We start from the raw sequence: 25252 nt of genomic DNA, 5'->3' as shown, positions 1-25252 counted from the left end.
AGGAGTAACTTTTGTTAAAAATATTTTAGTTCTTTTCTCTCTAAAGTAATTAAATTATTATAATTAAATTTTACTTCTAATTATATTCGGTATTATTAAGAGTTAAATTGCCATGCAAAAATTAATTCAATATTGCAGAACAATAATTAATTCTTTAACATGAAAAAAAATAATTGAACTGTATCAGAGGTGGCAAAAAAACCCACTTTTTGTTTACTATTGGACAAAAGATTAATTACTAAAAAAAATGGCTTGTTAGGTATTGAAAATAACAGTTCTATTGATTTAATAGCAAGTCTGAGGATAAACAGTATATAAAAAATATTAACCTTAAGTCCTGTAAATACAGTGCTCAGAGTATGCAGGTCTCTGCCTTTTACTTGTTTCTGCGTTTCACATGTGAACTTTGTTTCTTTATTTCTACAAATGGGAGACAAATTCTAAACCACTGATACGGGGGGGGCGGGGGGGTATTTTATAATATGTTCAGTTCAAGATCAGAGAAAGGGACAGAAAATACCTCCTTTAAACCATAGTGACAGCCATCGTCATCTTCTCTTTACAGGTCACCCCCCCAGTCTGAAGGACAGGAACAGCTATATTTCAGCAACAAACTGCTCCTCAAATGGTCCTTTGCTAGAACAGAAGTCAAACCTGCATTACAGCGATAGCTTCGAGAAAGGCACAACTAAATCTTCCATATCATCTCCAAATCCACTTAACCAGGGACTAGTAAGATAAGAATGATGATACTTCTGTGTACTCAGTCTGGCTCTTTGCCTGTTTTATGGCTCTACAGATAACAACTCTGCGAGAAGAGGAACCAAGATGTGGCCTTCCAAATTTTTGGTTTTGCAGTGATTGACATTAACACCCTGTAATGGTAGAGAAACCAGTCACAGGAACTAGTTGCACAGTTTGTAAAATTCTTTTTATCAGTTTGATATTTATAGACCCCTAGAAATTCATAGACTATGTCTAAAAAGTTTGTGAAAGCTGACTAATAAGAGGATGTGTATTTATGTAATATAGCCATTTATGTGCGAGAGATAGCTAGAGGCACCCATATTTGAAGAAATAAAAGTTAATAAAGTTAGAATTGATTATTTAAAGTCCAGACAACCTATATATTATGTCATTTGGGCATGGAGACTAAACCTACAGTCCATAGGTCATGTATAAGCAATCATAAACACATCCTGGTCTCCTACACAACTCACAGGAACTAAGACAGTTACAGAATCTGCCTTACTGAGTTACTGCTTCTTATTGTAGTAACTTTTGAGAGTCTGTAAGCACCTCTCTGTCACAGCATCTTACTCTTCACAGAGATATTCAATGACACCCCATATAGCTCTCATCTGCAGCCAGGCAGACATTTATCAAGGACATAAGAATCCATTTTAGTCAGATGGACCCCTCTGAACCATTTCTGTTAAGATTCCCAAGGCACCTCTATCTCCCTGTTCCAACAGCCACTATATTCCTGTGTGCAAATATTTCCAAGCTTTGCTGTTTGGTTTTATTTTTTCCCCTTAAGGAAAGAAAAATGCACACCTGTCATTTGCTCAGTTGAAACTTCTTGATCTACCCAATGATTTTTTTCTACCTCAAAATTGTCCGTCATTGCTCAGCAAGGAGGGAACAGGACAGGACATGACTTTGAACATACAGATGCAGAGTTTGGAAATATGTTGATCTTACATTCAGAACTCTATAATTTTTCTGTTTTCAAAATGAAAACTTTGTGTATTAGAGCAACTGTATTCCTGCTTTCACTTTATATTTCTACAAATAAATTATGTATTTTAAGAGTAAAGAAAGATCAATGACAGAAACTGTTTTTATAAAGTCACAATATAAGGAACACTGCAGAAATTACAAAATGCTACACTGTGTTATCACAAGGCCAGGATAGTATGTTTTTATCAAACAGAGAGTTCTCACAAATTACTTTGCAAACAAACAGGGTTAATCTTACAAAAAGGAATTTGATTTCTTTGAACTTCTTTAAAGTACCTTCACAATTTCACTTTTTTCATTGTTATTAACTTTTTGAGTATGAGCATTGCTAGTATTTCCATCTCATTCTTATTTCCCTTTTTCTTCCTGAAGAGGTTCAACTGAGAGGTAAAACTACCAAACCTCTTTCATAATCTTCAGCGCTGACATTATGATTAATGAAACACTGCATTATAAAAAATCAAATGTTCCTACAGTCACAACAACAACAAAATCCCTGTGTTTGGCACATTTATATACAACTTCTATGTCTACAGCATGACATAAAATTAATCTATCTGGTGTTTTCACTTGACTGTAAAGAGTTTAAATTATATTTGTTAGACAAATGCCAAATAGAGGACAAAACATAAAAACATTTGTAAAAGTTGTGGCTGCTGCGTGTTATCTTAGTTATTAGGAAGGCTATAAACCCTTTCCAGTATTTTGGTTTGCATATTCCTCATTTTCTAGGCTTGAAAGTATATCCATAAAGCACTTGCCTTTTGCTTGCTTTCCCAGCTTCCCCAAACATTTCCTATGTTTCCAGAAAGCACGTACAGCCAACAGATGAGAAGGCAGAAGGATCCATTCCTTCAGCAGACCTGTTCCCTGTGTTCCCATCACCTGCCGCCACTACCAGATACACTTGTCCACTTGTCCATGCTCCAACAGTCAAAATGTACAGAAATGCCTTAAAGTATTTTTTATTATAGGCCTGCACAGTCATCTGTACAGATGAAATATAAAACACACCCAGTAAAATCATAACTGATGTCTGCTTCTGAAAAATCACAGTACAGCTGGAATCTCACCCCAGTGCAGTGACTTAGAGGCTACCAAAGCTACTCTTCTCCTATGATCAATGGAGAGAGAGGTCCAGGAGACAGTATATACATAAAGTAGATGGAATAGCTTGACTTCTGAAGGTATCTATCCCTCTTCTTTTGAAGTGGCCCTAGATAACTAACTTGTGCTAGATGACAAGCAAGATGAGGTGAGATGAATTGGCCTAAGGTCAAACTACACCTTTAAGTTACTATTTTAAATATCATTCTTATTAAAATTGGCAGTTGTACCTCATTCTTACCTTGAGAACTCAACCTAATGTACATATAGGGATCTAACAACAATCCTGTTTAAAATATATTCATACAATATAGTTAAGCATAATTCTATCCCAATTCATTAAATCTTTTCAGGGAACACAGAATTAGACTAGCAGAGGGAACTTTTGAAAACCTTACCCCTTACAGTCAATGTGCATGAAGTTAAGCTTATCTTAATAGCACTAAGTAAGACCACTATGCTGTAATATTAGGTTGAAATGTCTACAACATTTAAACAATGAAAAATAGTTTGAGAATGTAAATATAGAGCTCTATTATCCTACTATCAATATAAAACAGTAAATAAGAATTTAATTCTGGTGTAGTAAACAGGAGGAAAACATGTAAGAAATTTAATAAAAGACCCCATGTTCACAAGAGAACCAAATTTAAAATCTGTTAAGATGCTGAAATCCATTACACTTCATACACTATTGTATTGTATTGTATTGCCATCTCTATGAATATATATGATACATTGTCTCAGAGTAATTTCAAACTGTCCTACAAAAAGTGTCTTAACATTTCTAAAAGCTAAATGTAGTAACCCTACAATTTTGTGCTTGCTTGCACTTCCTTCAGGATGTATGACACCACAACCATATCAGGGAACCTGACTCACAGCAACTGGACCCGACTTGCAGTCTAGAATCCAGACTGTGGATAAAATCTTGCACTGAGCAACAACATTGGTTCCATTACTGACCTCTGTCCAAACTCATAACATCTTCATGAAGCAAAAAAATGCTATTATCCACATCTTATGGACAATGAACCGAAAGAATAATATTGAGACCATGTCTAGAATAAGACAGATTTGAACCTATGTTAAAGGACACTCCTGAGAAAACCCTGTTAACAAGGTCCTGTATTTCTCACATGGATTCTTCCCCCACTCCCATTAAACACAAATGAGAATATTTGATTAAAAAAACCCAAAACACACAAATACACACACACCAACTCCCCCCCCCCAAAAAAAAAAACCAAACAAAAAGACCACAACACACCACCAAAACCTAAACAACCACACTTTGATGTGATTCCATTATTTTACATTATATTAATGGATTAATTTGCAGGTCATCATGAAATGTCTACTCTTTAGAACTAGACAAAGACTTTGAACAAGTTTAAGCCCCAGACACAGAGACAGTGTAATACTACTGCACAATCATACAGTACTACATCATGCAGTACTGTAAGAAATTAAATTATATTACTGGATATGTACTATGCACTGTGGATAGTAGTTTGCAATTATTTTTATTACCTCTGCTCTCTACTTTAGATGCTAATCATTTATTCTGCTTCAAGTCTAACAATAAGTCATCAGTGTGTTTCTAGTCCTTTGTCTGTACCTTTCTTTTCTTTCTGTACCAGCAAAATGCCAACACATAGTTTCATAATGAACTTCCAAGAAGATAGGTAAATGTTTACCCAGAATTTTCCAGTCTGAATATCTTTCTTTTAAATTCTCTTAGCCCCCTTTAAGGCTGTGTAATAAATCCTTAAATTCTCTTAACCTCCTCTAAGGCTGTGCTATAAACCATGAATCTATTCATAGCTTGGAACGTTAATGAGTAAGTAAGTATATTCCTTCCTTTAAAAAGAGTTAGCAAGGGCGTAACATTGCTTCATTTTCCCCCTTCACTGTCAATTGCACACAAAGTCACAGAATAAGCTCACAAATCAAGCTTCCTAGCTTTTGAATTATGGAAAAGTAGAAAAGATGGGCACTATTTCATTTGTGCTTGAAATACTTAAGCCTCTTTTGGAAAGAAAAGGTTTCATGAGAAACAGAGGATTAGTCATTAAACTGACATTTCCTCTGTTTATTCTCTACAGCATAGGTCAGCCATAGGTGCTTGCCAGACTGATTCTGAATTTAACTTAGGGTGTTGATTCATGGAAACAGAAATCAGCGTGACTTGGGGAACTTTGTTGTTGTTGTTGTTTGGTTTTGTCATTATTATAAGAGAGAAAAGATCCCTTTTTGGGAAAACAGTGTCCAAAATGTCATACAGACATGTACTACTATTATATGGGACATAGAAATTCTGTAAATTAAGATCTTTCCTGTTTTTACTGTCTTACATTTCACCGTATATGCTAAGACATTCAAATACTTAAGGTTTTACTCTGGAATTTAATTATTAAAAGAAAAAAAACCCACCACCCAAAACCCAAAAAACACCACCCACAAGAAACTAATAGAAGAAGCACACTTCTAGACCTCTGACACAATCCTGCAGAAAGAAAAAAATTTTAATAATGTTCAGTTTTCACATTTTGTTAATGTTTGACCCTTTAGTGAGCAGTACTATCTGACTCTTACCATGTTAGAAAAATTATCTGGTTTGGTGGGAAGAACAGAGACTGAAATGAAAGTCTAGGAATCTTCACACTGGCACTGGGAAGGTCAGACTGAAAACTCAGAGCATGATAACTGGGATTAGAATACAGATACTATAGAACTACAAGGTATCTTGTATGCGAGTAAAATTCCTATATATGTCAGTATATATATTCTACTGAAACCCTACTGATTCTTCCACCAAAAAAAAAAAAAAAAAAAAAGAGAGAAAAAACCAAAACCCCTGAACAATTTAACAGATTGACTTTATTTGGTGCTCACAACAGCTCTTTTTAAATACAACATTTAAGTGATTATTTTAAGGTTCAGTGCATTAATTTATTTCATCAGAATCTTTACATTTAAATAAAAGAAAAATAGGAGAAAAAAAAATTGGAAGCAATTGTTTCCATCAAAGGTTCTCTTTGTCTTATTCTTTTATTTCCTCAAATTAGTTAGGTAGCCTATGCTTCATGTAAGAGTCCCTCTAAATATAACATAGGAAGAAAAACAGGCAGTCCTAAAAACATAGAAAGAGTGTTCCTATCTATATCCCCCAGTGTCCTCAAAGTGCACTGCTTTTGATGATTAGGAAAGTAGAGAACATCAGTCTTACTTGACAAAGTTATCGCAAACTATTTTTTCAATTATTTAATAAAATACTTTGCCAGAAGCTAGAATGCTAGAATGGTTAAAAAACAGCTCTTCATTCAGAATGCCAAAGAAAATTCTATGGGGTAAAGAAAGAAACAAAGAAAGAAAAGAAAAAGACAGAACTCTCAAGTGTTCTCCTTTCCTATGAGGATAGTCCTTCTTAAATGCTAGGCCTTTCCTTTGGGAGGCAAAACAAATACCTGCAGTTTTCCACTACAGGAAAAAGAAAAAAAAAAAAAAAAAAAAGAAAAAGTGGTAGGCAGAAAGATGTATTTACTGCAAGCTGGATTCCTTTTTCTCATGAGATTGTTCCTTTTCCTTCTCTGATCACAAGCTTACAATACCTTAAACATGAGATACACATTACAAGCTACCAGAAACTCACTGCAGCCGTAGTCAGATTGCCTAATTATTGAGCTAGTCTTTCACTGACAGCATATGCCTCTTGAATCTGCAGTTCTGCCTTATTAATCTTGTGACGAACTATACACTGTTGATTGCAACATGCAACACCTGCCTTGTAAATAAACAAACTGTCCTCTCAATATGTTTTTAAAAAGTTTGAGTTGAATCTCTATTATGTCAAAAATAGGAAAGACAGCAAAATGTTTTCTTCAGACATTCCAGGACTCAGATATGCCCTTGGTCCAGATAAGCATGGCTTTGATAATAGTCTGAAAATGTGAAAAAAATTACCACCCCAGTGAGGATTTTAGAAAGGCTGGAGATGGAGTCTCTAGAATGATAAAGATTAAAAAAATGAGTTGTTAACATTTCTAGACATGTTCTTATTCAATCACTTCTTTTATTCAGGACTTTCCCTGCTGTATACCATAGGATTTCTTTTCTCTGTTTCAGCTGTTAAATTTGAACATAAATACTATAAAATCAGCATTCAGATTCTTTGTGTTCTACTGTCTTACAGTACACAGCTTCAGAATGATGCCTAATTATTACTGAAATCCTTGTTTCTACCTGTAAACTAAAAATGCGGTTTCTGATTTGAACCACTGGTACCACACTGTGAATACTGCAGTCTCAAAATGGATCTACCACATTTTGATTTACGTAGAAGTAGTTGGAGAGTATACTTTTAGGCAAAACTTGTCATTTAGACTTTAAATGACAAGGTGCCTTTAAAAATTTTAAAAACATTCTTCGAAGCCTAAGTGTCCTCCTGACGTTTTTTAATCCCAAATATGGTATAGTATTAGTTGACATTTTGTAAAGGACCTTTACGTATGTGAATACATGTTGTATATACAATAGCATTCTGCAAATAAACTCCTAGTTTCCCTCAGTACACATATAAGGAATTCACTAACATTGATAAGAGTTCTACATTTCATTACACACAAAGAAAGCTTCTCAAACTTATTAATGTTAGTATTAAATTAGTACTAAAAATTATTAGAAGTAACAAAAAAATGTTTAACTTTCAATAAAGGCAAGATACATTTTATGATTTGAGGTTTAGGGGCATCTTCTGACCATCTCTAACACTGAATTTATAAGCTCATAATGATAAATACATGTTGCCATAATCTTTCATTGTCACTGTGCTGCTGCCCTAACAGCATCCACTCTTGTAAAAGAGAACTGCACCGAAAGAGTTCAAAATTAATAGCTGTGAAATCTCAAGCACTCACAAGCATGTGTTTTTATCACTTCCATGCTGTGTAGATTGGGTACTCTTGTTATTTATTAGTTATGACAGTGAACAATTCCCACTTGCTTAAGTGAAAAAGTGAAGAGCTGTTTGCATAACTAGCAAGGTGAAAAAACAGATTTCGAACTGTTGGAATCATTTCACAAGAACAACGTACACAGACCAGAAGAGAGCCTTCTTTCACAGCACTATAATGTGCTGACTACGGCATGTGTTATTCTACCCTCCACATACCCCCTGTTGAAAGGCAGCTCTTACAGCAAGTTCTGCATTTGTGAAGCGCCTGGAACGGAGTCCTGGTACAGCACAAGAGCTCCTACATGCTCCAGTAGTCACCCTCATCAACTTCAGGCTGGAAAAATGTGAATATTTGCAGTGGCTTAATGCAGTAATACACACATACTGTTTACAGTGAGCATGTGGTCCGCAGCTGATGCGGAGCACTCTGGCACCCGTGCCCAGAGCAGCTAGCCCACACATCACCAAGCTAGAGCGAGGCACTACTCCCTGCTGCAATTCGTCAGACACGTTCCTCTCTCCTCTGAGCCAAGCAGCAAAATATGTGATCTTACAGGTAAATACTGAAGTAAGTATCAACAGTGCTTTATCGCCTAAAGAAATGATTGTTTTCAACAGAGAAGCTAAAGAAGAAAGCATGGCTGTTCTGCTTTTCTTGGGATTTTTCTTCATTTCTTTTCAGTAATGGAACACGGAGATAGTATCTCCAAACAGTGTATATTTCAAATTAAAAAGGAAAGGTTAAAGATAGTAACTGTAACAGTATTACAAAATGTCTCCATCTGATTTAATATTAATGTACAGAAAAATCTATCATAGATCAGGACAGCAAGTACGATTTGCCTGTGGGCAGTACTATTACCAGCACACAATTAGTTTCAGATCGGAGACACTGGCCTTAGATCTGTTCTCATGCCAGTAATCTGTGTCCTAGCTGACTGAAAACCAACAGCTCTTGATGAAATGCTATTTACTTAGCTACAGAAAATTTGATTAAATGTAAGGGTAATAATAACAAAACCAGTAATGCCCAACGTGACATGAAATGGCGTAGGTCATATTTTAATTGAGACATTTCAGTGAACAATATGAAATTATGAAATGAAACAGGATATGTTACGTGAGAAGCTGTTATGGCAAAGTCATTTTCTTTCAATTAAAAAAAAACAACACCACACTGTGAATGCCAAAAAATTCTTTTCTACTGTCTATTACTATAAACCCATCAGAAAATATGAATTCTTAGTCCTTAATGCTAAATCTTTCAAATCCTTGGACTTATTTTTTTTTTCTTTGATAACAGATGGATTTCCTTTTATTCTTAGTAATTTGCATCAATAGTAGATCATGAAGTCTTATAAATACATAAAGCTTTTTAGAAACATTTGATAGAGTAACACTTTAGCCAGTTCCTTCATATTTCTGTAACGTTAATTCTCCAGGAAGGTTACTGTATAATTTGAAAAGTTCAGTCACTTTATGTATTTAAGAATTAATAAAGAAAAAATACATAAATCTAGCATTCAAGGTTCCTAGAAAGGTACACTAATATTCAGTATTAGAAAGTCCAAGATGAATTTTCAGTTTGTTCAGCAGTGTCTGAAGGGCCGACTGAATAAAACATCCTCTAGTCTCCTTGACTATCACGTAAGTGCTAAAATATTTTGCAACATAACAAAACCAAAATCTTCTTAATTTATTCTGCATAGAGGAATTTCACACTGTTGCTTATCTTTTCGTCTGCACTAAAGAACAACCAAAAGATCCATAATACTAGTAACAGTTCATAAATATTTAAAGAACCAGTGTTGCACAAAAAAAGATAGGACAAATTATATAAGCATCCAGTGAGCTCTGCAAAACCCAGAACAGCAAAGTCAGTGTCATTTTGCAAACAGTTACATGTTTCCTTCACTTCTAAACTGAATCTTTCTTGTATGTTAGCATATTTTATTTTAATTCATGTAATAAAGCACATAAAAACACTGCAAGCAGCAAATTTTTCAGTAACATACAATTCCACATACGGACTTGGAGAATTTAAACGCTATGAGTTATGGTGATGCAGCAACCAATACTGGTTTCGTATCTGCTCAATGGAGCTGCCAGCGTCAAGCCTGAACCTACTGAATGAACTCATCCATTATACAAACCCACATCCTGGTGAAACACCTACTGCACCTTGGCAGTAGTTCTTTGTCATTCCTATAAAGTACTACTCCCATCTGCACTGTCATTAGCTATTTCAGATATGTTATTCTATTCTATTTTATATGTCTATAGTAATAAATTGCGTAAAAAACGTGACCCAGATTATGTGTTGTAATTTCTAGGAAAAACACTCATAGCTGAAAGCCATCATGAAAACAAGTACTGCTTTGTTTCACACCCATTGCTGTCACTTTTACTCACATGAATTAACACCTGTCCTAGAAATAGCTAAATTTTATTTGTATTCAGAAAAAAAATCTATTAAAATAAAGTGATAGATTCAGGCCCTTAAGTTGCAGGAAGTAGAATAAAATCATCAGTATATAGTCAGATGAGTGAATTTTCTACATTTGTACATGACAGATTTTACCTAAGGTCTGGGTTCAGGTTCAGTGACTGAGCACGTAGTGACCTGCCTTAAGTAGAGATTTCCAGTTTCCTCTGTAATTATTCCTTCCGTAAAAGAACTCACAACATTACCTGAAAATGAAACAAATACTTCTCGCTCAAAAAACTCGTTTACTGTCCTGTAAACTTGTGATGCAACTGGAAGATAATTACATGCTTATTGAAAATAGCATTTTTCTGATTCAACAGAATGATGGATATCCTCTCTCATTATTACACAGGGCACATGTTATGCCATTATCACCAGTTTAGAACACATGGATGGAGATAAGGAAACTGATTCACCATTTCATTATTCAAATTTTATAACAACATAACTCCACTCAGAACAGGAATGACATGATGGAGAATGAGACCAAATGTATGTTGAAATCAGCAGACATAAAAGCTGTGAACAGTAAAGGTAGTAAAACAGGAACTTAAAATATCACTGTGAAAATGCTGGGGCCAAGTGAAGTAATTAATTTGCTGTTGTTTTATTATCTGTATTTCCATTCCTGTCTTTCATCTTTAGAAAGCTTGCAAACTACTGAAGTTTTTTCTCTTGTTAAATATAATATTTTAAAAAGGACTCCCAAATAAATAAAACAGATTTCCCTAAGCAAATGGCTGGATTTCATCTGATGTTTTACGATACGAATTTTCAGGCCAAGTTATTCTCATAAGCATGCCTACAAAAGGTAACACACAACACACACACAGTGACCTATCAGGTAACCGAACAAAAGTAGTTTGTCATATATACTCTTGCTGTACCAATAGTTTTAGTAAGAATACGTTTAATACTCAAATCATACTTTTTGAAACATCATTAAAACCACATCATTCCCACAACTTTTTATGAAGATAATTTTATATTTGGATGTAATACTTGAAAAACCTACTCTTGTTATTTTGGAAATTATACATATATACATGCTGGTAAGTTAAATGCAAGAGATTTTATGTGTAACTTCCAGACTGATAAATTGGTCTTCCATATCTGTATTTTGTTTTCATGTAAAGCAGTCTCTGAATATTATATCACCTGATTTAACTTACAGCAACTGATATTAGTTAGTTGATTGATTTTTGTGGAACTACCTGTAGTTTACCTAATATGAGATAAACATCAGCCCAAGAGGTCTGAAGATTAGTAGAAATTCAGTTAAGCTGACTGCTGCCAATATTGTTTCTGTGAAAACAGAAATAGTTTATGTCAATTCAAAATTAATTTGTTACCTTAACATTGGTATATATGTGAACATATATTTGCACATGCTTATTCTATTAATAGGTATGCGTATGGCACACAAATTTCAAACCAATACTTAAGTACTTACTGGAAAAATAATTTTCTACCTTGCTAAAATGCACTACATTCACAGAGTGCTTGATTTTAATTATTATTTCTTTAAGTAAACTGAAGGATTTAGTGATTGCTTTCTTGTTTAGCCTTGAGCTGCAGCTACAAAAAAGTATCCCAGAAGACACCCATGTCTTGCATCATACACTGTCTGCACAGCTCTATGCAGACATCTCAGAAACTTTAGGATACCTGAAGTGACACTAGGATGCATATGTTTAGATAGCTGCATCACATCCAGAACACCGTGACAGTCTCCATAATTTCCTTTGGTTCATTTTTCAGCATAACACTGAACTCAGAAACGCGATTCTGCATCAAGTTGTATCAGTGTAAAAGCATTGTCCTGATAAAAGATACTTTCCCCAAAGATAGGTCTCTAAGAGTGTGTTAAAGCAATTCTGCCTCACATGGACTTGGTATCCAAAGGAAACAGAGGCTACTTCTCATTTTACACTGCTCCAGGGCTGAGAAGTCCTTGACATCTATACATGGATAGACAGGATAAATTATAGCAGCCCCTCCCACTTCTCTCTGAGAAGTGCTACCACAAAGAAAACACTTGGCACATATCACAAAAGACACATATTTCCTGGCTACAACCTCAGACAAGAAACTACTTTTCAGGAAGTTTATGGAGGATTCTGCATAATCATTGTGTGACTATGCAATGCAGGAATTTTTATCCTTCCAGTTAACAAATATCTTCTTACTTAAAACATGGTACCATAAAGGAATTGGTTCAGACATGGCTGCAAGTTAAAATGGTCTCTGAATTTTTGGCAGATGGAATCAGTATTTCTGTATTCTAGTTCCACCACATACTCGATGAGTGATTTTCAGCACGTCAGCTAGTACCTACCTTCTGTACCTAGTCTTAAAAACCTGCCTTTACATTATCTTTAATCTGACTTCACATTATCTGTAGATAATAAAAGACCCTATATCAAATACTTAGATAAATATTAATTTTGTTGCTTCCTAATACTCCAAGAATGCTGCCTGCAACAACACAGTTCTTTCATTCAAGGATTACAAGCTCAGCCATTAAGTTGTTTGATTCAGAACATAAAATCTGTAAGAAAATCTCATCTGACAGAACAATGTTTGCCTTCAAAAAAATAAACTAACTTTTGTCAGTAGTTAGAAAGGTAAATTAAGTTTTGAACAATGAACATAATGCCTTTCTTCATCTTCTAATAATTGTGTTATTTGTGATCCACTCTGAGTAAAATTAAACTATACTTTTGGGGTTAGCTGCAGCATTTTACAAGCTAATGATCACAAAACATCTGTGTTACCTAAATGAGAGAATTGTCTGATTGATGCAAACATTAAAAAAAGAAAGCACATCACTTTTACATACTTTCAGTTTTAAATGTGACCAGAGTATTAGTTCTATTCAAACTTCTAAACCCCAAAACTTTTACTCGTTTTCCCATCTTCTCCTTCACAAAAAAAAAAAAAAAGGGGGGGGGGGGGCTCCTCCACACTGCTCGTATATGTTTTATATAAAAGTTATTCCCTATTTTTGAATACAGTCAGAAACTGATCTTAACTGTGATTTTACAACTCTTTTCAGTGAAAATGGGCATATAAGAATGAGCACAACTCCTGTTAAGCACAGTTCCACACAGTTGGACAACTCCAATGTATGTCACTGACATCATTGCGTTTTGAGATTTTGACATATGTTCACGACCTGCTCTCAGTTAAATATTTATAGAGGAAATTGCACTAAAATAAGAAGTGAGGCAGTTTTAAATCCTCCTTTGTCATCTTCTGTTGTTGTAAATCACATTTTAGATGCCCCAACTGACCTGAGTTACTCCAGCATTAGTGTGATATTTTGTCACCCACAACAGCAAAATAAAAGTGACCTTGAGAAGTCTCTGTTGTCTGAAGTATATGGAAGACAGTCCTAGCTTTTCCATAATATGCGTGTTCTCTCCCTTCTCCTTAGACCCTTTTTTCATAAGTCAAAACTCAAAGAGACCCTGTGATTTTATCTCATCTGCTGTTTTACTCAGACCTTAGATTCACAAATTATTTGAAATTTTAAGCTGTATAACTTAGTATAAATAAGAAAAAACATGAAAGTATAAAGGATATAGGTGAATTTTATTTTTACTATTTATCTAGTGACATGCATTTTGCAGGATAGGAAGCTAGCAAGGCTTTGTAGGACTGCGTATAGTAAGATTGACTGTAAGAAAATAATTTCAAATATTTTTAATAACAGCATTTTAAATGTTCTCCTTATACTACTACAAGGCCATGCACTGTTAAAATAACTTGAACTGCATGGTCCACATTACTAACATACTTTCCATTAAACTACATAATCAATAAACTTGACACACACCCATATAAATGCGAAGTTTTCTTTTAGTCCTGATTCAAAAATTGGAATAATGCAAATTTATAAACAAAAACAATAAAAATTTAAAATGTTATTTTTATTCTGAATAGTAACTGTTGGTCTATTTTTTTGCTGGTGTAATTATTTATTAATATATAGTATATGCTAGCAAAGTCCAAAATCTGATGATGGACATACAACAAATCTGCTCTTCTAGGAAAGAAAAATCAGGGCAGAAAATTACAGAAATAGCATACAGTGAGATGAAAACACCTAAAAATGTAAATATTTTTGTTTAAATGGAGAAATGTAGATCAAAAATTACACAGAACATATTCCATGCAACCTAATCCTTAAAAAAGTTGTTTGCATTGTTAAGAGTTTCTAAAGATCTGTTGGAAGCAAACTTGTTTAGAAAAATTAGAAAGCCAGCCTGCTACATACTGTCCTGAATTGCTCATATGTCCATATCAATATTTCCTGTACATATAGTCAAAGAAAATTAAAATTGTGTCCTGTTAAGATTAGGAATTAAATACTAAAATGTTCAGCAAATATAGCAGAATTTACAGTGCTTGTGAAGGATTTAGTTAATTGACTTATAAGCACAATGCTAACTACTTCTGAAGGCTGTTGTTTTTCTTTTATATTTCAATGCAAAACCAATCCAGTAAGTTTTACATCTCAAAGCTGCCCAGTAGATCACTAGCTACGTAAATGTCGTAAAACTTTTGAAAGAAAATTCATAAAGGGAAAAAGTGCCTGAAGCTGCAGGACAGGTGTTTCCCTTACGCACAGCTGACAGTTGGTCAAACCAGGAAATATCACAAATAGTAGAAAACAGGGCAATTAAACATGAGAGAGAGGAAACACTCAGAAATACACTGCTACGTTATGAAGACTGACACAACAATAGTCAGACTGCTAACCATGGTTATAACCCAGGTTCATATCAGTATGTACAATGCCAGGGAGCTGTCTGAGTTGATAAATCAGATTCTATCCTTTTAAAGATGTTGCTTGCTACCCCTTGCCTATAATAGTACAGTTCTTTACTTATTCAGAGCATGAATCCTCCTTCACTTAGATCCTGTCCCTTTTGGCTCTGTGCATCTCCTGGGAATGCAGAATGATTCAGTGGTAACTTAGTCATTTGTGCACTCTACAAGATGATTTTACTGAAGAGGGAAAAAATAAAGGCTGCACTTAGCAGTGGAATACTTTGTGTTAAATACAGATAATTAAAGCATCAACAATCCATCTTTTTCATGTTTAATTAGCCTCTCTTTCATCATAATTTGTTACTGAAGGTCAAATGTGGGTCACTTTTAAAAACTAATTGTAAAGTATTTAATATAATGCAAATTGAGAACAGAAAATTTAAATATACTTCTGTACACTTTGCACCAAATAGCATTAAATGCATGAAAGTCGTCAATGTAAATGTTTATACTCGATGACAATGTTCTCATTTTTTTTCTCTGTGTTGCACTTAGTGCTGCCATAACATTGTTATTTTTTACAATTATTATACTGTAGGACATTTGCTTAGCTGGAAGCTGTGAAATTTGATTCTTGAGAGTTGGTTTGTGATTATAAAAAAGCAGTCTTTGAGATAAGGGTCTGCATGTATCCGTGTGTCTGTACATAAGCAAGAAAAAAGATGATGCTTTCTTGCATGGTTAAACTGGTTGCTCCCTTAATGGATGGATTTTGGGTCCTATTAAGGCTGCTGGTTATATGTGTATTATTTATAAGGAAATTGACCAACTTAGCTTATAAAAACAATTCACATACATGATAACCAACTAGTAAAAATGCTTCTACATTGCAACGGACTGATTAATGTTTGAAGTGTCAGGAAACAAATTAACTGGCTACGGTACATAGATTTTTTTCAGAAATTAATTTCTACATATTTCACTTTCATGGAAATAAGACTTTACAGGAAATGCATCTAGTTCTGACTAGTATATCAGCATACTCTGGTATGATAAACATCACTGAACAGTACATTTCCAATAAGAAAAGGCATAGGGATAATTCATAAAGGATTACAGAATTGGCCAGGAAGCCAGTACCCCAAGCAAATAAATAATGCTGCTCAGAAATTCCTGTACTAGTTCTGCTAATTCTACCAATGGTAACCAATATCACTTAAAAAAACCCCTAAAACCAAAACCAACAAAAAACCTACCAAAACCAACAGCACCACAACTGCAGTGTTTTACCTAGTTAATAATCATTGTTTGATGAGCAAAGCAAGTAAAAAAGAAACCAAGAGAATATGATAGCCAGAAAATGTAAACATATAAACATAAAGGGTTTAAAGGGCCTGTTCTTCAAACAGTGGTTGTTAACATGCTAATCTCACATTCGTGATTAAAAGCCTCAGTGAAATAAACCTTGTATCCCACTATTTTGCACTGCGAAACAAAGTGGAAAAAACAGCATATATTATAAAAATAAATCTGAAACTAACATAAAAAATAAACAATTGTTTAAAATTAAAATCTATTATTACAATTATGATTAAGGATGCAACCCTCCAAGCTGCTAAGCGACTCCTGTTAGGCACTGAGCTTTCTTATCTTTGGCTGTCTTTGCTGGAAGTTAGTAGTATCCAGGCTCCACACAGGCATCGTGCAGCACCTGGAGGGTTCAGGTTTTAAATCTGTGATCCAGAAAAACACTTGCTTAAACTAATCCTCATTCAGCAAAAGACTTCCACACAGCTTTAACTTTTGGCAAGTGATTAAGACCTATGGAATACTAAGTCATTTAAACATTTGTTTGCCATTAACTAGATATGTTAGTGTTTTATTGAATAGGAGAGAATTGGTAAATGGGAGGCTAAAAGAATATTTCAGAGTAATACCATGCTAAAGATGACCAGAATAGGAGTCACACTTATGGAAGATCTTCTAAAAAAGTGACAATGAACTGTCAGAAGTCTGCTGAATACAGAATTTAGTTTGAAACATTATATAAAACACTTGATGTCAAGAAGGAGGACAGTTAGAAATTGTCATTTTACCCACTGAAGTTCCCCTATACAGTACTGTATCAAACAAGATGTATTTAGGAACTCATATCATTACCTTAAAAAGAAAGTATCAAATAATCGGCACAAAACCAGCTTGCATTCACTGGGGTACACGAGTTGGTCATGTAAGTAGAGACTCTATTTCCTGACTGCTATATCGTATATATACGAAAGTATCAATTACGAATTCTAATTACACTAATGGGAAATTAGTATTGCTCTCATCCTCAGTAACTTAGAGCAGTTACATTCTGCTGTGTCCACTTATTTGTTTTAAAACTTTATATACCTTCTAATGTCTCCTTAAAACAAAGGGAACTGTCAACGAGTAAATAAAGGCAGCCTTAGGGATTTCAACTAGTCTCCCTAGCACGGCTACATCAATATGCCACTGATTCTGTTTCACATGTACAGCTGAACTATGAAACGATCTGATATACACCACATCAGAACCCTTTATCTGTTTAGAGAGAAATGCGAAGCATTTGCAATGTGCTGAACATGAGCTCCACATGGTTTCGGTGTTAAAAATCCTCATGTGTTTTGCACGATAAACAGAGAAATGCTCCATTGTCAATGTTTGAGATGTGAAAAGTCTACATTTTTTTATGCAAATAAGTCTTAATGTACCCACTATTATGCAAAAGCATGAATAGAACTATATAAGTATTACTCAGCACCAAGCTGGCAAGTACCGTTAGAAAAGCAGGGTAACAGTTTTGTGCCTGATAATCTCTCCTACAAAGTCTGTTATTTAGCACTACCTTTACTGTTTTCTTGGACACTTTCCTCAACTTATGTGCATGCTTTGAAAGTATTTGCACACTTGTTACACGTTTTAAAATAAGAAGACAAGGCATTAGAATATTGGCTCTAAACTACTTGGTTAAACTAACCTTCATAACTAAGTATTTAGCACAGGAAAATCATTGACAATGAGAAACTGGTTTTGTAAGAAACTAGATAAATAACGGAGCAATCCAGCATGTACTTCTTTTGGTTTGACTGTTGCAAGTAAAAGTAATAAAGCCATTTTCCTCTACCAAGAAATCCTCTGATGTATTGTATATCAAAACATATCCTTGAAAAATGTTAAGTAATTCAAAACATATTTCTGTGATATAATCTTAAATAAGTTTTTTTTTATCAAGCAAAACAGCAATTTGTATGGTGTAATCCTTTACCATTCCTATACTTAGCATGCAAGTCATTCTTCTACGCTGAAAATAAATCACACTTTGACAGTTTATAATTCATATGTTGATATGAATTGCAGCATCAAGAAAGAAGTAGTATCTGATTAGCATATGATCCACTGGCTACTTTGCTATTCCAGTGTTAACTAAAACAGCATCATTACTATGTGCTTAATAAGCCTTAGTAGATGTGAGTTTATGAACTTCCTTAGGACTTTGTATTTTATACAGACTATTTTCAAACTGAAAGGGTAATGTACTCTCCAGAAGAGGGTTAATGAAATGTATCACCCAGAAACTACCGTGTCAAACATTCTGTAAGTCTGTAACACTTGTAAAACAACATATGCAGAAATACTGGAAGACAGTACATCAATCACACTTTTTTGGTGATCTGGAAGACCAAGTGGCTCATACAAATAATTTTCTTTTACAGTATTTAAGTATTTCTAAGCAGAATGCAAATGCTGGCAACACATTGTAAAACTTCAATTGTAGTAGACTCACAGATGTTTCAAAGTAGAAAAAAACCCCCATAATGCACCATATTTATATGTTAATAAGTTGAAAAGAAAGCATTTTTGTCAAACTAGTCAGAATTTCCCTGTTGCAGACTCGACTCTATATTTACATGAATCAGCAATTCATTTATGTGGAGATTCTCGTGTCACATGCACTGTAGCTGAGGAAACACTCAGAGCATTACCCTACATGGAAAGATGTAATGGAAATCACCAGGTGTTAAGTATCTCATTTTACTATCACCCAAAAAGTATTCCCCCAAAGAAAAGCGACCTCTCTTCAGGCTACATATGTGTCTTATAAAATAAAACAGACGCTTTTACGTAAGAGCTCGATTCCTCTTTGTGGTATCCCTATGTTATTTCAAGGACTGTAAAGAAGTCCTTACCATCACCAGTTTTAGGCTATCGGAGCTCCACTGAACCGACCTGTGCCAGCACAGCCGAGATCAAAACCAGTCACTTGTGGCACCCCTGAAAGCACACCTCGCTCTGAGAAGGCTCACGACCGTCGCACTCGCTGCAGACGGAGCTATGCAGCAGCTGAGCTGGCAAATTAAGGCCTCTCATCTTGAATGAATGAATTTCACGTGATATGCGGGGGGGGGGGGCGGGGGGGGACACGACATGAGAACATACTTGGGTGCGATTCTAGGCTCGCTAACATTTACATGTATTCAGAGCAACTGCTGCAAAGACTGCAATCACTGTGGCGTAAATGAGACCGCAGATAGGCTTTCCAGATTATTTAAGCATTTTTGGTCCTAATGAAAGACGTGGTAATTACAGCCATTAACGCTTCAGCGCCGCTGCTGCAAACGCACTCTCGCCCACGGCGGCAGGCCGGCAGCAGCCCCCTTTCCCCACAGCATCTGGCTCCTGAGGCGAAACTTTCCTCCTCTGCCGGCGCTGGCTGTTTCTAAGGCTGGGCAAGGAAGCACCGCGGGGGGGGGGGGGGGAGGGAGCGGGGCCGGGGGCGGCCGGGTGGCTGCGGCTCCGCCGGAGGGGGGGGGTCCGGACCCCCCCCCCCCCAGCCGCCGGGATTGGCCTGCGGGGGGGCGGCTGATAAAAGCATCTCACGCCGCCTTGCAGCTCGCTGCCTGCCCTGCCGGCCGAGCCCGCGGCCCGGCCCCCAGCCCCGCGCCCGGCCGCCGCTGCGCCTGCGGGGGGAGCGCCGCGCCCGCCGCCTCCTCGCCTCGGCGGGGCGGGTCCGCCGGCGACCCAGTCGGTGCGGCTGCACGGCTCTGAAAGGGGAGGGAGTAACAACAGTAATAAAGATCTGACTCTCCTTCCTGCGTGCTGTGTGCTGGTCCGGGCACCTGACTGCCAGCGGGGGGTGGAGGTGGGGGATGCCAGGCTGAACGGGTCATTGATCTGACGGTCGTGTCTGGTTGTGCGGGTGCGGGAGGCGGGGGGAAGCGGGCAGCGCCCCTCCCCGCCCACGGTGTGTGTGTGTGCGTGCGGGTCGGGGGCTCCGCGGCAAGGGGGGGCGCGGGGCACAGCGCTCTTACCTGCTTGCTGTACTTGCTGCTGGCCTGGCAGCTGTACTCGGAGCAGTGGTCCGACCCGATGGAGATGTTGTCGCCAGCGCCCACGAAGGTGTTGGCCGGGGGCAGGTCCTGCACAGCCTGGTGCTTTTTGCCGGCGGTGGGGGACTGCGGGTGCAGCTGGACGGTGGGCAGCGGAGAGCTCGATTTGTAGTGCCTGGCCAGGTCGGGGCTGCCTGGGCCGCCGTTGACCGAGCGGTACCGCCCCATACCAGGGCTGTCCGAGAGCTTCTCATTGACGCTGTCGTAGCGCTGCCCATTGGGCTTGGAAGCCTCGACGGTGACAATGCTGCTGTAGAGAGGCTGCTTGCCCTTCTTGCCTTTCTTGTCCTTCTTGGGTTTCTTGGCCTTGTCGTGCTGCTGTGGGGTAAAGAAGTCCTCGTGGTCCTTCTTGCCAGCCTCGTAGCCATGTTTGCCCTTGGAGCGGCAGTAACGCGCCATAACCACCACCAAGATGAGGAGGATGACGGTCATGATGCCAGCCACCACACCAATGACTATGCTTAGCCGTTGCTTGCTCAGCTCGTAGCTGGGGTCGCCAGCAATGTCCTGGGCCAGGGGCGTGTGGAGGCTGCGTGCCACCTGGCTTTCCACTACAGTGGCATTGGACAGGCTTTCGTTGACAAAGACATGGAGCAGGGCAGTGGTGGACTGGGGCGGCTGCCCGCTGTCATTCACCTGCACCACGAGGCGATGCAGGCCATAGTGCTTTGGGGCCAGCTTACCCACCAGCGATACCACACCACTGGCCGAGTCGATCTCAAAGAGTTTGAAGGGGTTGCCCCCAATGATGCTGTAGTTGAGGTCTGCGTTGAGACCAGTGTCAGCATCAGTGGCGACCACTGTGGCCACCACGGTGCGCATGTTGCTGGAGGGTGGCAGCATGGTGTAGGAGCTGTTGCTGGGGAAGGTGACCGTGGGCGCATTGTCATTCTCATCCATCACAAAGAGGGACACAGTGGCGGTGGCAGAGCGTGGTGGCTCCCCTGCGTCCACTGCCTTCACCTTAAAAGTGTAGCTGGTCTGCTGCTCACGGTCAAAGGAAACAGTGGAGAAGATGGTTCCAGTGTCGTTCTCGATGGAGAAGATGCTGGCTGCCTGGTCATGGTCACCGGGCTGAATGGAGAGACTGAGCTCAGCATTGCGGCCCTTGTCGAAGTCCATCACAGTCACCATGCCTACAGGGCTGTTGGGCTGCAGGTTTTCCTTCACGTAGAAAGTGAACACGTCTTGCATGAAGCGCGGTTCATTGTCATTGCGATCCGCAACCCGCACCACCACTGTGGTGGAGCCCTGCAATGATGGCACACCCTTGTCCCGGGCTGTCACCTGGAACTCATAGGTGTCACGTTGCTCGCGGTCCAACACTGCCTGCACCGATACATCCCCGGAGTCAGGGTCAATGCTGAAGATGCCGCTTGGCGCCTCTGAGGAGAGGGGCGAGGCCTCCAGGGAGTAGGTGATCTCAGCGTTCTTGCCGCTGTCCGCATCCGTGGCGACCACTGTGGCCACCCTCTCACCAGGCAAGTTGTTCTCTGGGAACGAGACCTCCAGCACAGCCTGGCTGAACATGGGAGGGTTGTCATTAGTGTCCCCAACCCGCACCAGCAAGGAGTTGTTGCTGGACAAGCTGGGGCTGCCCGAGTCCACAGCCACAATCACCACATTGTAGTCACGGACAGCTTCGTAGTCCAGAGGGGCTGAGGTGTGGAGGAAATACTTCCGCTTGTTCTGTGGCTCCCCTTCGCCTTCGCTGGCTGGCTTGAGCTGGAAGGGCACATCACCTACCACGGTGCAGGTTACCACACCGTTTTCACCTTGGTCCCGGTCCGACACCTGCACCAGGGCAATGGGGGTATCTACCAGAACGTCTTCAGCCACGCTAGCCACCCCGTCCCGGAGTGGGATGCGCCCAATTTTCCGGATGTCGATGGTGGGCACGTTGTCATTCTCGTCACGGATGTTGAGCACGACTGTGGCCTTGTCTGTCTTGGGGGGCTGGCCCCGATCTCGGGCCATGACGGTGAAGCGAAGCTGGTTCACCTCCTCCCGGTCGATGCGGTGCAAAACGCTGAGCCAGCCCGAGGTCTCATCCAGCCGCAGCAGGCGCCTGACTGACTCTGTGGCTGCCCCGAAGACATACTCGATCTGCCCATTCACCCCCACGTCCAGGTCGGCAGCTCGCAGCTGCAGGATGGGGGTCCCAGGGCTGCTGTTCTCTGCCAGGTCTGCCTCATAGACGCTCTTCTCGAAGCGGGGACTGTTGTCGTTCACGTCGGTGATCAGCACCCTCAGGATAGCCTGCGAGGACCGCGCCGGCTCGCCGCCGTCCCGCACGCGGAGGCTGAGCTCGTAGGAGTCCCGCTGCTCCCGATCCAGCGCCCCCTTGACGATCAGCTGCGGCTGCTTCTCCCCGTCCAGGGTGTCGGCCACCTGCAGCTCGAAGACGCTGCTGCGGGCCGCCGCGTCCGCCTCCTGCCGCCGCTTGCTGCCGCCGGGGTAGGGGGCGCTCTCGGAGGCCGCCGAAGCGGAGCCCCCCCCCGCCGCCGCCACCGCGGCGGCCGCCGTCCCCGCCGGGCTCCTGCAGCAACTCGTAGCGCTCGATGCCGTTGTGTCCGAAGTCCCTGTCGGTGGCAGTGGGGAGCAGGTAGAGGGTCCCCACGGGCCGGTTCTCCTCCACGGTAAGAGTGAGGACGGGGGAAGGGAAGGTGGGGGTGTTGTCGTTGATGTCCAGGATGATGACCCGACCCTCGAAGAGGTCCACCCAGCTCTGCGAGGGACCGATGACCGACACCTCGAAGTCCAGGAAACACTCGTTCTCGTCGAAGATCATCTGGCACTGCGGCAGCTTCTCGCGGTCGATGCGCCGCTCCGTGGTGCTCAGCTCCCCGGTCATGTTATCGATCTTGAGATAGTCGGAGCCCGATTCCAGGCTGAATGTCACCTCTCCGGAGCCCGTCACGATTCCCAGGTCGGAAGCCACGTTGCCGATGCGGATGTCGGCGGGTCCTTCCTCGGCCAGCCGGTACCTCAGGAGCTGCTTGGCCGCTGCCAGGCTGACCCAGAGCGGCGGAGGCAGGAGGAGCAAGAAGCAACAGCAGCAATGCACAAAGCCAAGGAGAGTCCGCATCTTCCTCATCTTCCTCACACCGCCCCCCCCCCCCCCCTCACTCCCACCTGCCCCGCAGTAAAATCCCCTGATAAGCCAACAGAGCGTCTGAGCGTCCGGGTGATCAATTATAAATTCCTTCTGCTCCTGGAAACTTATTGTCTCATGTCTGGTGCAATTGGTGGTCAAAACCCTGCTGCTGGCTCCTCTGCTGCTCTCCCTGCCTTCCAGTTGCGATATGCTTGCAGTTCACGGGACAGTGTATTTTGCTGTTTAAAGATTCATCTCGGTAGATAGGATAGGATTTTCCTCCTCCTCCCCCTTCTCCTCCTCCTCTCTGATTTTACTGTAACCACTTTGCAAGGTTTGCAATAAAAGCAGAAGCAGCACTGTGCGATTCGAAGCCCCCCAGGTCGTCTTCTTCGACACTGGAGTTAACTACAATTCACACACGCTCGCTCTTTTCTCTCTCTCAGCCGTTTATGACCAAGGCATTCTGCCCCTCTCGGCACACGGCGGAGGGAGGGGGGGGAGGGAGGGGGTATATGTGATTCGCTTTATTCAAAGGGCTTGTGTCCGTGAAAACTCCAAATCCTCTTAGCAATGGGCAGTTCTTAAAAAAAAAAAAAAATAAAGGAAAAAATAAAAATCCCAATAACGTCGGTAGCTGCACAGTTGATAGGAGAAGAACCCCGTGTATTACAGAGCAGTCCACAGAATATCCCCTTTGGTTGGCAGAAAAGCACCCAAATCCATCTTCAGAGATCGTCTAAAATGTTCAGCTCTTTCTCCGGAGCGGATTTTTTTTTTAACAACTCTGCGCAAGGTCATTAGTCACAAAGCAACGATACAGAAACTGCAAAAGCCGTTTGCCCAGAATTTGCAAGGCTGTAGATATGAACATAGACACACAACAGTCCCAAGTTTGTTTTTGCATCCGCAGTTTGTGTGTGTGCCTTACCTGCATTTGGACTGCATGTGTTATAGCAATCTGGATCTGCAGCACTGAGAGCGATTCACAAATGAGATTGCAGTCTCTCTGTGTCTCCTCTTCCTTCCCGTCCCAATGCAGGTAACCAGATCTGAACTTGATCCTTTCAGTTCAAAGGTTAGCAACAAAACTATGTGTCCAAAAGCGAATATTGGTCTCTCGTAAATACACCCGGAGTGGAACAAGATGTAACTGGATCCCCCACGTGAATTAACACAGATTCTGAATTACATCCATATAAGCGGAATGGCAAAGGGGAGGGGAAAAGAGCCGCGACGCGATTTAAAAAAAAAAAAAAAAAAAAAAAAAAGAACACCAACCAAAAAAAAACCCAAACAAAACCACCAAAGCAGAGTTCTATTTGCAAATAAATTGTATCAGTCAGTTGTTTCCTGTGATCTGCACCGCCACGGCGGGTGAAATCTGCAATTGTGTATTCCCTCCTGTGTCTTTCAGAGAAGTGTGGATCAGGCGCTTTCACGGCAGAGCGGCTTGTGCTTTAAAATGTTGAATGGCAACTGAGAAGCTTCCCACTCGGAAACAAAAAAAAGAAGCAGTAAACCGGCAAGTTTGCCCAAAGTGGTGGGAGCTGCTGAAGCCTCTCTCGGTAGCTCTTCCCTGACGCTGCAGCAGCAGAGCCGCCTGCGCTACATACACACAGAAAGACAGAGGGAGAGAGAGAAAGAGGGAGAGCAAAGAGAGAGAGAGA

The 25252-nt window shown here is 40.2% G+C and overlaps 1 protein-coding gene across 1 annotated transcript in view; it reads right to left on the bottom strand.

The window, feature by feature from the left end:
* The window catches only part of PCDH7 (protocadherin 7), a 283418-nt gene extending 258599 nt beyond the window's left edge, over nt 1-24819 (bottom strand). Inside the window, 2 exon segments of the mRNA XM_037390899.1 lie at nt 20408-22963; nt 22965-24819. Of these exon segments, the coding sequence (XP_037246796.1) occupies nt 20408-22963; nt 22965-23582 (3174 nt within the window). The 5' untranslated portion in view covers nt 23583-24819.
* Nucleotides 24820-25252: the final 433 nt, after the last annotated feature.

Source organism: Falco rusticolus, chromosome 1 (assembly GCF_015220075.1).
Source record: "Falco rusticolus isolate bFalRus1 chromosome 1, bFalRus1.pri, whole genome shotgun sequence".
NCBI classification, from domain to species: Eukaryota; Metazoa; Chordata; class Aves; order Falconiformes; family Falconidae; genus Falco; species Falco rusticolus.
The sequence above is the reverse complement of the archived record's forward strand: the minus strand, read 5'-3'. Positions and strand labels throughout refer to the sequence as shown.